Below are 11,950 nucleotides of genomic sequence, written 5' to 3'. Positions count from 1 at the left end.
CAGAGGCGCGTTTCCGGAGCGGCGTTCAAAAAAAAAAAAAAGAACAAGTTGTGCGGAAAACTCGCTTCAGAAGACATTTCTTGACAAATATTAAACCTCAGAACGATTTAAAGCGGTGCTGCGTCACTGACTGCCGCCATGACACAGTCGGTTGTTGTTCAAGGTGAGTAAAACTCGAGTGCGTCCGTTCGAACTGGTGTAGTTTTCATTAGCTCTCGATTAGCTCAGTATCGAGTTAGTAGGAATCCTCACACTAACACTAACTCGCAAAACTCGCAACGTTTGCTGATGTTGCTTTTTTTTTTAAAGCTGAACCTTAGAGTCGTGTCTTTCAGTGGGACAGTGTGGAAACCAGATCGGATGCAGGTTTTGGGATCTTGCTTTGCGAGAGCACGCCCATGTCAACAAGGTGAGCACCAACACATGCTGCTTCCTCCTCACATGATCCCAGACACAGCTTTATCTGAGGTCACAGACAATGATCGTCCTGCTGTTGTGACTTTGTGATGTAGACTCTTGTCTCTTTTTGTTTTAGAACATTAAGACCCTGGACTGCAGATAGGGAGTCCAGATACATAGCACTGTATGTAAGATGCAGTGTGTCAAAGATAAACCGGATGCTCTCTCTGCTAACATCTGGTTGTAATTTGTACTGTGCATGCCGGAAAGAATTCCTCTGTCACTCGACTCGACGTCCCCAGAAAGCGGATTTAAGACAACATCACAACATTAAAGTCATGAAAAAGTCCCAGCTTAGACTTTCTGACAAAAACACAGCACAGCAGCAACAGACTGGGTGTGACCTGTAACAATAATCATGGATAGAAAAGACATGTTTCTTATTGAATTAAGAAATATATTGTAATGTCTGTCTGGACGTGGTTAAATAATATTTATGTTATGCTCTTGTTTGTGTTTATCGCTCCCCCACAGCCCCTCAGGAACCTTTAATATATTGTACTTTTCATCTCTTCCAGAAAGGACTGTATGATGAGGCCCTCGGTAGCTTTTTCCGCAACGTGGATTCAAGGTGATTGTACATTCTTTACTTTTATTAACTCGTGTGCCGTGCTGCCTTTTATATTTGGCGTGCTCTTTGTGTAGGAACAGAGACGGAGGAGCCTGTGGTGTCGGTGGGAGAATCCAACATCTGAAGGCCAGGGTAATATTCACACCCAAAAACAGCTTGAATAGTCAAGTGATTTATTTCATTCTAATAAAAATAAAATATAGAAATACAACCTTGTAACAAATAGCTGCCACTTCAGCGGGACATCTGCTCAAACATTGAGCTCTTAGTGTTACAAAACTGAGTTATGGAGTGACTGTAGGGGTCGAGGAATGTTGACTCCATATAGTAGGCGGTATCTGTGCTGGCGTCTCTCTCACATATGTGTATCTGCAGGCGGTCCTGGTGGATATGGAGGAGGGTGTGGTCAATGAGATCCTGCAGGGCCCGTTGAGGGATGTTTTCGACAGCGCTCAGCTCCTCACGGATGTGTCAGGCTCAGGCAACAACTGGTGAGAGGCAGGTCACAGAGGTCTAGTGGTGTGGTGCACAGGGATAAAACAAATGAAATTGGATTGTTCTAAAAGACCAAGTAGGATTTATCTTCATATATATAACAGAGCACTTAGGTATTTTTTTTTGAATAGCATCATTTGGGAGAAAGGTCAGTGGTTCCTCTTGACACTTGGCTTGGTCTATAGAGTTTCTTATTCCTGACGGCCATTGTAAAAAGGAACGAATCCTCTTTGAACGTCACCAGAACGGAATTTTCAGCATATTAAATGGAGGTTGACATGTTTTGTGGGAGCTGTCTTATAGACAGACAAAGAGATAAAGGCTGCACTGTGGTGTGTGAGAAGTTAAGTTTTATCCATATTAGTTTTCCACCATTTCTCTTCCTCGTCCAGGGCTGTTGGACACCTGACGTACGGCTCGGCCTACAGGGACCAGATAGTGGATAAGCTGAGGAAGGCAGCAGAACACTGTGATTGTCTGCAGTGCTTCTTCCTCATTCACTCTATGGGAGGAGGTACAGCGTTAATATAGTGCAGACCTTCGTTTCCTAGGCAACGGAATGCTAACTCTCAGCTAAAGTGTCTCTGTGTTTAAGGTACGGGCTCCGGCTTGGGGACCCGAGTCCTCGGCCTGCTGGAGGAGGAGTTTCCTGAGGTGTGCCGCATCGTCACCTCCATCTATCCATCCGCAGAGGACGATGTCATCACCTCTCCGTACAACAGCGTCTTGGCCATGAGAGAGCTCACAGAGCACGCCGACTGTGTCCTGCCTGTGGAAAACCAGGTTTGGAAACAAGTCTGCCCGCCCCCCTCTCTCTCTCGCTCTCTGCATAGACGTCTCTGTAAACCGTGAATCGTATCTTCCCCCCCCCCCCCTCCTCACAGTCAATGGTCGACATTGTGAACAAGATTAAACTGATGTCTCATGGTGCAAAGCTGGGGTCGATGATCAGGAGAGACAGCACCGTCATCTCTGGGCAGGGTGGACTCAGTGGACCAGAGAAGCCCTTCGATGCCATGAATAACATCATGGCTAACCTGCTGCTCAATATCACCAGGTGTAGTTTGTGTTTGTGTGGATCTACAGGCCCTTGTATCATGAGGGGAAGATCGCCTCACATCATGTTTACTTCAACAACAAGAGCTAATACGTGATCTTTTTCTCTTCCTTTCCTTGTGCGTCCTTCGCTACAGCTCAGCCCGTTTCGAGGGATCTCTCAACATGGATCTGAATGAGATCGCCATGAATTTGGTGCCCTTCCCCCGTTTACACTACCTGGTGCCCAGCCTCACTCCTCTCTACACGCTGGCAGATGTCAGCGTCCCCACTAGAAGGTCTGCTGCCGGGCTGTCAGTGCCGCTATATTTACCTCACAGTTGCCGTGACTCCCGCTGAGCTCCGGGTACTCGGTGCCAGCGGTGACCTCGCTTATTCAGTTTACACCGTCACTGTGTCGTTTAAAAAAAACAACACAGACACTGGCTACAGTGAATTCGAGGGGGAATCTATTTATACTGTAACATGTTTTGTGTTTCCTCCTAATCACAAGTATTGGCAGTGCTCCTATGCAGTGAAGAACACTGTAGAATGTGTTGGATAATGATGTCTCCAGACCACAGCAATCAGCCATTACATTCTGACCGTGCTGGGTGTGGGAACACACACAATAGAAGTTGCAGTTTTGGAGCCGTAATTATTCCTCTTAAAGGTAGGGTAGGAGATTTTGAAAACTCAGTGAGAGTCAGCCAGATTTGGAAAGTAAAGACACGCCCCTTTCTCTCGGAGCTCACCCCGAAGCCACGCCTCCCAATCACATGGACGCACATTACCTGAAGACGAGCTGCGGTCTGTGACTTCGGCCATCATGCACGTACCTCTCTGGTGCACAGAGCAGGAAGAGAGTGACAACCAGCCAATACTCCGCGCAGGGTCCACCCGGAGGATTGGCTGATGTTTTTAGTGTTTTATAGCTTCCACAGATGATTCATATTCTTCGTTTTAAAGCGAAACTGCCGAACTAATCGGTTGCTATCGGATTGTAAAGAGAAGTTACACTAATTTAAGAAAAAGTGCATCAGGATGAAATCTCCTACCCGACCTTTAATCAGTGATCAATAATGTTATAATGTTAGTGGCTGTAGCAACTCCTCCTGCTATAACGAGGTGTGTGAGTTTGATTTAATATACTGGTATTGTATGACATCATCAGACTGTAGCTTGTCAACAGTTTGACTTTAACGCCCTTAAGTTACATAACTAACATGTAGTATTCAAATGCGGTCTGAATTCATGAGCTGGAAACTTTAAAAAAGTGCTGGTTTTACAGGGCAGTGTGGAGGTGAAACTATGTGACTGCAGGAAGGCCGGGCAGGTTGTTGCCCAGCATGACTTCCCTGCATAAAAAAATGAAGTTTGTATTATTTGTCAACCATCTCCCCCTTAGAGTTTTACTGCCGTTTTCACTGGAATGTCTCCCAAGCCTTTTTGCAGTTAGGTGAAAATATTGAAACTGAACGTTTATTTTTCTGCCTCCTCTTAGATTGGATCAGATGTTCAGCGACGCCTTCAGCAAAGACCATCAGCTAATCCGAGCTGACCCAAAGCACAGCCTGTACCTGGCCTGTGCCCTCATGGTCCGGGGAAACGTGCAGGTGTCAGACCTGCGCAGGAACATTGAGAGGTCAGAGCGCCGTCCTCCACTCCATCTGCCTCTGCATCGAAACAGGCCACGAGTTTGTACACCCCAAAGATGACCTTTACACTCATTCCTAATAGTACCTCCATTCAGAACCAGCAGCGGTGATTCATGACTGGTCTATTCAGTGTAGCCGGCTCTCCTCTCTCCCCAAAGACCTAGTTTTTCGAGCATGAAGCTGAGAAAACCACAGTACCGAAAGACTCATTAAGACTCACAGCACATGTTGCAGCTCAGCTCATTTAAATGTGATGATTTACGGCTTTTCTCATGTCTACTGGCGTTGATATCCTGGAGTTTTGGGATACTTTTCGTCGCTCTGAGGCCTAAATGATGTAGATTTTCTACACAAGACAACAGAAAGCATTAGGCCTTAGACACTTGAGCAGGTTCCTACCAGAAAATATCAGAGTTTAAATGATTTTCTTTTTCTCTCCTTGCTCCAAGATTAAGACCTTCTCTGCCCTTTGTCTCATGGAACCAGGAGGGCTGGAAGACGGGCCTGTGTTCAGTGCCTCCTGTGGGTCACACACACTCCCTGTTAGCGCTGGCTAACAACACCTGTGTGAAGCCCACATTCATGGAGCTGAGGGAACGTTTTACCAAGCTCTACAGAAAGAAGGTACCTGCAGTCATATACAGCCTTAAAGCCAAGTTTAGTATCTCCTACCCATTTACTTACTTCAGTATATATACTCTCATTACTAAAGGTCTGTTTTTGGTGTGTTTTAGGCTCACTTGCATCACTACCTGCACGTTGAGGGGATGGAGCAGAGCTTCTTCTCGGAGGCCATCACCTCCCTCAGCTCACTGATTGAAGAGTATCATCAGCTGGATTCCACCAAGGCCAGACTCATTCCTGATGCACCCAGACTCAGCATCGCCAGATGAAGGTCCTCTCTGTCTGTCTGTCTGTCTCAGAAACAACTTCACACAACCAGATCTTTTGTATACACTGTTTATAAGTTATCAATATTGTCTAATTTATGACCAAATGTTCCCTGTCTACAAAAATAAACAAGAACAACATGTAAATATAGGGACAGAGTGCTGTAGTTTGACCTGATTTGCCTTTTAGGCTCCCTGACTGTGGCAGTATGAGGTGTTACAGCTGTTCTACTGGCCATATTCCTTGTTGTTATTGCACATATACCTGTCCAGAGGACAGGGTTCACAAGAGCGTTTATCATAACTAACAACTTTATCATAACTATTCATGAGCGTCGCCTTTCTCCCTGATCAGCTTTTGCTCGCCATATGTAGTTTCAGCCGTCGGTTTTCTGCAGCGGGACTCGTCCCCTGTGTCTGTGTCTCTGGACTCTTTGAACGGGTCCTTTAGAGTAACCGCAGGTCAGAAAACATGTCTCCCGGGTCGTTGCACTTCCTCTGGCACACACAGGATGTTATCCACTGCATCTTCCACTGTGTGTTGGCGCCCCCTTTGCAGGTGAAGTTCACTTTGATCATGCGTGATTTGTTGGGGACACAGCAGCGCTTATCTGTGCAGACGCCGCAGTAGGTGGGCTTGAACGTTTTGGTGCTGATGCAGCCAGAGAGCGACAGTTTCTCTGCTTTCTTTGCCTGGAATTTCGGTCGGCAGGTCTTTCCCTTTGGCACCTAAAGGAAGAAACGGTTACTAGTATCTTTTGAAGGTATAAAAATCATGCCAGTTCTTTAGACTAAGTTGTCACCTTAACACTTCTTAACGCGCTTTTCTCACACGGCCGCAGCAGGCACAGGCGCCGGTCTTTCCTCATCTCGCATTTACCGTTGTCGTTGTTTACGCGCACAGAGATGCCCAGGCCACAGGTCTTAGAACAGGGACTCCAGGGGGTGGTCTGGATCAAGCAGTTCTTCTTCCAGGCTAAAGGAGGATCCCTGTAAGCTTTCAGTGTTACAGTTAAAGAGCACTGTGTCAACAACAGCCTACATAAAGCCCTAGCCTGTTTGGTGCCAAGCTAGGCACAGATCAGAATCAGCAGAGTAACCCCTCTAAATGTCTGGTCTGGTCTGGTCTGATCCGCCCTGAGGGGAACGGTTAAATGTTTCCTTTGAGCAGCAGAAGTCTGAGTGGATGTTAAATTTAAAATCCGAACAATGTGCTCTGTTGTTTCACAGTGAAAACAAGCTATACTGTACGTCAAAGGCTCATTTTGGTGCTTTCTTCCTCCTCTTAAAACTACAACCATCCATCACTGTGTTTTCCTCCGTGAGGCAATCTAACCACAGGCAGCCACGGCCCCCCCCCCCGCCCCCTTCCATCCAGCTAACTTTGACAGCAATTAGTATTCCAGGCCAGACAGACGGGCCCTTCTCCTTAGGTTTACTCTCTAAACACACACCTGACATATAGGTAGTGTCCTGCTGGTGCTTGTTTGGGCTCTGGCCACCGCGGAGACCGGCTGGCATGTTTCCCATCAGCGGGGTGGGGCCCAACAGGCCGGCAGGCTTCTGGATGAAAGCAGGGGTACAACCAATGGCTCCGGCAATGCACATGCATTTATAGAGGGGGCTGGTCTGGAAAGTTTCACCGTTCTCATAGTGGATCCCATTCAGGTCGCAGCCCACCGCCATCATGTCTGAAGGGAAGAGGGAAACATGTCAGGGCTCCTAAACAGCACATTTATATGTAAATGAATGAGGTTTTTCTTCTTCTGCAGGCTTTAGTATAATACATATATAGTACTTCAAAGCCCAGGCGCACTCACATGCACATACTCCGACCTCGTATTTCGGCTGGTCCGCTGAGAAGTCGCAGTACATGCCTTTGTGCGGGTCACACACATCCCTCTCATTGCACGCCTCTCCGATCTGTCGGGCGCAGCTCTTACAGCAGCCGCACCCGTCCAACACGGCGCTTACTCCCGGGGCACACGGGGCTCTCTCCCGACACTTGCAAGGCCACTGGCAGAACTGCTGCCTCTCGACCGTGGCCCGCCTGCCCTGAGGAGCCAGCAGCTGCCCATTGTTCTGAGCTCTGCTGAAGCACTGGGGGGAAGACACAGAAATGGGGTGGAAGGGCTGTTCAAACGTTATCACTCGCAACTCATGTAGATTTGACTGAGAATGTGGTGTCATCTCCTGCTTCACATTCGACTTATAGTGCAGTGCGCTTTCCTTGAGCCCGCCCTGCCAGCCGAGTGCAATGTTTAGGGTCAGATATTTTTTGGCACATTAAAAAACGGTGTGAGAGAGGGATTCAAGCAAGTTATAGTAAAAGTGGAGTTCTCTTGCTGTAGCTGGTGTGCAGTGTAGCTAATGATAGTTAGCTACACAGGCTATTAGCTTAGACGGGTTGCATAGCTCCAACAACCAGCCATGTTTTTCCAGAGCATGCCACTGTCAAGTTTAACTTTTTAGTTTAGATCTCTTGTGATTTAAAATTCCTCTGGCACACATCATCTTGGAGTCAAAGTGAACATTTGGTCTAAACTTTCATAATGTTGGCGTGATGGCAGATTAACAATTGGCTCAAAATGTATAAAATTAAGTTTTTACAACTTGAGTACACATCGTAGCGGTTGACTGCAATCCTTAAACCTTGAACCTTTATACTTTCTTTTGAGCTTCAACTCAAGGACTTGTCATGAAAGTGATAAGTGCACTGTCTACTCGGTTAAGAAGCTACTGATTGTAGTAAATGAAACTCCCGTAAACCTTCCAGTGAAGGTTTTTTTTTCATGGCCAACAGCTTTTAAATATTCCAACAAGCAGCCCTGAAATGTCTCATAATAGTTTTGATTTGCTCTGCGTGTGATAGGATGAAATCTGTGCTACTTGAGTTCCAGTTCCCCCGGCCAGTCAGAGCTTCCAAGGGTCGCAGAAGGTTATGCCAAAAATCTGAAGCCTGTCTGCCAGGTTTACTGAATGAGCTCATTTCACAGTGTGAAAATGGGTCCAAGGGAGCTTTAAATACAAAGACCTCAGAACTGGCTTCTGTTTTGCCAGCTCAAACTACTCAAATAAGGACTAGTAAACTGCTCTCTATGAAAACAATTACATAAAAAGACCCCACTGATGAAAAGGAGAGTCTCAGCTGTGCATTTTCCAGTTGCTTCATACATGGCAGGTGGTGAGTGACACCAAGCTTTGTCCTGTCAGAGACCCAGTAGTGTCAGGATAGAAAAATGTAATTCTCTTCTTACCTGTTGAGCAAGGATGAGCAGGAGAGAACGGCAGAGCAATGATAGCATCTCTTAAGGGTTCTTAAGGTTTGTGTGAGCTCCGGGAGAAGGCGCACAGCGGGGTGAGGGATCAGGAGGTGGGATTGAGGGAGGGAGGGAGGGAGAGGAATGAGGTGGGGTGGGTAGAGATTGGGAGAGCTGACCTGTTGGTGAAGGGGGACAAAGCGCCCCTCTGTCTCCTCTACAAACACACCTTTCCCTGCCTCGCTGATCCAGAGAGGAAATATTTGTCTTCATAACTGCCGGACCGCTCCAAGGCCTTCAAGTCCTGCCCACTTGTTTATTCTTAGCCTGTGGACCTGGTTCACATTTATCTGTGTGTGCAACGAGGAGTTAAATCTGTAAACCATTTGTGACAAGCTGACCACTCAGCAGAGTATTTTTTTTTATCACAGTGTGTGGTTGATTCTTAAATTGTTGAACAAAACCTTGAATTCATGAGTTCTTTTTAGTTCCGTGTGGTTTCTGTATGATCACACATTATGTGGACACATGTTTGAGTTCACATTCCTTTATTATTTACACTGAGTAAAGACGTCTCTCTAAGAGCTATCTGTCCACCTCCTTCCTCATAAAGACGGCGCTTTCTTCAGAAGGACAGACCTGGACAAAAGCTGTTTATTTGTGCAGTAATATTCAGAGTACTGATCCCACCTTCTGTGTACATTAGTACTGCTAACGTGAAAGCCTCAAGGGATGCTGAATGGGACAAAGTCTTATCAGATCAGCAAATTAAATTTATCTTTAAAAGCATTCTCAAAACGCATGGTTGAAAAGACATTCATGATCCCCAGAGGATGGATGCTTACCGTATGCCATGTGCTAATCATTGACTTTCCCACTGACACTGCAGATAAACAAATATTTCAGATCGACATTGTGTGTGTTGGTCATGGTCCTAAGAGGATGAATCCATGGTTTTGGGAGACTGATCTTTTCATTTTTTTAAGTGAATTGTCTTGAATTGTGGAATTTGGCTCAGTCATGCTCCCCAGCGGATGTATCCATGCTGTATTATTATATTTATCCTCCTGAGTCTTTCTCTTACACTACTGATAAATATTTTTATATGAGTAGATCATTCAGCACTTTGTGTTAATGTTCATGATCCCCAGAGGATTCATATTTTTTTGTGTTGAAAATCATAGTCTGCAGAGGATCAGTCCTTACAGCTTGGATCAGCCATGCTTTTTCTTCTAGCATCACAATAAGACTGCTAGTTTAGTAGTAGTATTTAGTGAAATATGATATTTGTGAAATTCAGCTCAGACCATCATGATCCCCAGAGGATGTATCATTATGCCTTTGCTGGTCCTGTTAAAAAATATGCGGGCTGATATTCATGGTCTGCAGAGGCTAGATCCTATCTTCAACTTGGGTTGACGTTCATGGATGACCCTAAGTTTAGGTTCCAACATTCACAGTCCCCAGAGGATGGATCAGTGTGAATTTACTGGTCCTTGACTTTTCTCTGTGGGTAAATTCTGAAGGGTCACAGGATTCACTGTCTAATCAAGAAGAACCAAAACAATGCACAAGCTGAACGAAGCTCTCCCAGCAGAAAGACCACATGCCATCTCATTCTGGCATCTGGGTCTTAGGGACACCATCATACAGGTTTGGGATCTTTTTGATGTGACAGATGTACATCTTTATTAATACTTTACTTCTATGGGCGACCGCAGATTTCTAGGACTTGTAGGATTCTTTCATGGTGGTTATAGGCCCTCTGTAAACACATTAGGATACACCCCCACCCTGATGATTCTTTGCATGAAGATGATGACCTGTTCACCAACCCTGAAATTGTAGCACAGGACCAAGATGCTTATCCACCATCCATCACCAGCACAGGAAAAATAGACAAAGGAAAAAGAAGTGTTTTCATCACATTTCCTGTCACATAATAATCCTGTCTTTAAATGGTGAACATATTACCTTTCAGAGAGGAAAGAAATGAAAAGTTATAGCCTTAGTACTGTTCTGTACAGAATCACATAGGAACATAATCAGGTAAGTTTCAGGTGTCTTTAGACCTGTTTTCTCCCAAGATATCTTTTACATGCGTTCTTTGAGTCATCCATTAAAAACCTGCAACAAAAGGTGCACGGGATTCTAAGCTTCCAATCCTCATGACCCAAAGAATAACGCTTGTGCTCTGACTCAAGCAAAAACTATTTATCTTATGTTAAAATGATGACTCTTATTTAAGTACCCCCATTTTAGCTACCACAAACAATCTAATTTGCATCTGTCCACCAACTGGAACATGAAAGGAAAGTAGCAGTCTGCGGACCTTTTCTACAACTTAACCCGTTTTTCATGGATTTAGATTTAAGATCCAGTATTCCAGTATGACCAGAGTTCTGTAGACATGCTAGGAATTTCCTGGAACCTGCTGTTGCCCACAGATGGAATACAGATCAACAGAATCTTTGTTAGCAGCTACACCAGAGGGGAGCTTTTTCAGATTGAGTCAGCCCTGACAAGCATCCAGCTTGTACATTGTGCTGAAAGGTCTTGCCCCCTTGTCTGTTAGGTGTACCAGGACAGCTGCACCAATATGGACCCATCGGCTTGTTCAGATTAGTCATAGTTTTCATAGCATTAAAAGGATTGGCAGTGGAATACAGTGTTGTGACTGACTCATCTTCGGCTTCAGAGGCGTCTGAGAAAACACCATAGTGGGGGATTCATGGGGGAAACATGGGTTTTCCTCTCTCTCACTCAGAAGAAAAGCATCTTTGGTGTCTTCTCCTGACTGAGCAGCTCTTTATTCTGCTTATTCACAAACTTAAAATGAAGCTGGCGTATCTTTGAAGACTTTTATTGGTCATGTTACATATAAGAGTTTAAATCTAGCAACTTATAGCATAATTTTCTGAAGATGTTTTGCCACTCCACCGAGAGGCACCATCAGTTCCATTTAGTGCTCACTTCAGGTAACAATGCTATGAGTCAAGTTGCATTAGTTTTAAACTCCTGTAGATGCAGCTTAATGCTGCCTCATTGCTCACTTTCAATCACAGGTGTGCCAGGTGTGTGTCGATGGGCCGGGACTACCTCACAAACCGACCAGCTTGTGAAAGCCCGGAACTGTGTATCTGACCTGCTCACCAGTAGTACGGATGCCCCTCGGGCGACTGTCCTGGCCCCCTTCCCCTGTAGCCAATACATGGCAGACTTCAGGCACAACACTGACAGCTGTGAGCTGGAGAAGTTCTCTGATGACACTGTGGTTGTTGATCTCATCAATGCCAGGAAAACCAAGGAGGTGGTGGTGGTGGACCTTCGCAGACGACGTTCTGCCCTCCCCTCACTGGCGAACATCCAGGGAATCCAGGGACATTGAGCAGCTGGACTCTTATAAATACCTGGGTGTTCACCTCAACTAGACGGGACTCATAACATCGACGCACTGTACAAGAAGGTCCAGAGCAAACTCTACCTTCTGAGAAGCTTGACAAAGTCACCAGGAAGTCCAACTCTGTCCTGGGCTGTTCTCTGGACTCCGTGCGGGAGGTGGGTGACAGGAGGGTCCATGCA

The 11,950-nt window shown here is 45.7% G+C and overlaps 2 protein-coding genes across 3 annotated transcripts; one reads left to right on the top strand and one right to left on the bottom strand.

The window, feature by feature from the left end:
• Nucleotides 1-23: 23 nt before the first annotated feature.
• On the top strand, nt 24-5,550 carry tube1 (tubulin, epsilon 1). 2 transcript variants are annotated; one of them, XM_028397351.1, is made up of 12 exons: nt 24-163; nt 310-409; nt 978-1,030; nt 1,105-1,162; nt 1,406-1,521; nt 1,918-2,039; nt 2,121-2,308; nt 2,410-2,582; nt 2,719-2,859; nt 4,065-4,205; nt 4,668-4,842; nt 4,953-5,550. In XM_028397351.1, the coding sequence occupies exons 5-12, from the start codon at nt 1,421-1,423 to the stop codon at nt 5,109-5,111; spliced, it is 1,200 nt and encodes a 399-aa protein (XP_028253152.1). In that variant the 5' UTR covers nt 24-163; nt 310-409; nt 978-1,030; nt 1,105-1,162; nt 1,406-1,420; the 3' UTR covers nt 5,112-5,550. The 2 variants fall into 2 exon arrangements, with proteins under 2 accessions (XP_028253152.1, XP_028253151.1); XM_028397350.1 differs by having other exon boundaries at nt 25-163; nt 336-409.
• ccn6 (cellular communication network factor 6) lies at nt 5,535-8,459 on the bottom strand. The gene is made up of 5 exons (XM_028397352.1): nt 8,366-8,459; nt 6,929-7,208; nt 6,563-6,799; nt 5,912-6,105; nt 5,535-5,837 (listed from the first exon to the last, which is right to left on the bottom strand). The coding sequence occupies exons 1-5, from the start codon at nt 8,411-8,413 to the stop codon at nt 5,556-5,558; spliced, it is 1,041 nt and encodes a 346-aa protein (XP_028253153.1). The 5' UTR covers nt 8,414-8,459; the 3' UTR covers nt 5,535-5,555.
• Between the last annotated feature and the right edge of the window lie 3,491 nt (nt 8,460-11,950).

Source organism: Parambassis ranga, chromosome 24 (genome assembly GCF_900634625.1).
Source record: "Parambassis ranga chromosome 24, fParRan2.1, whole genome shotgun sequence".
Lineage (NCBI taxonomy): Eukaryota > Metazoa > Chordata > Actinopteri > Ambassidae > Parambassis > Parambassis ranga.
Note: the sequence above shows the minus strand (reverse complement) of the source record. Positions and strands in the feature narration are given on the sequence as shown.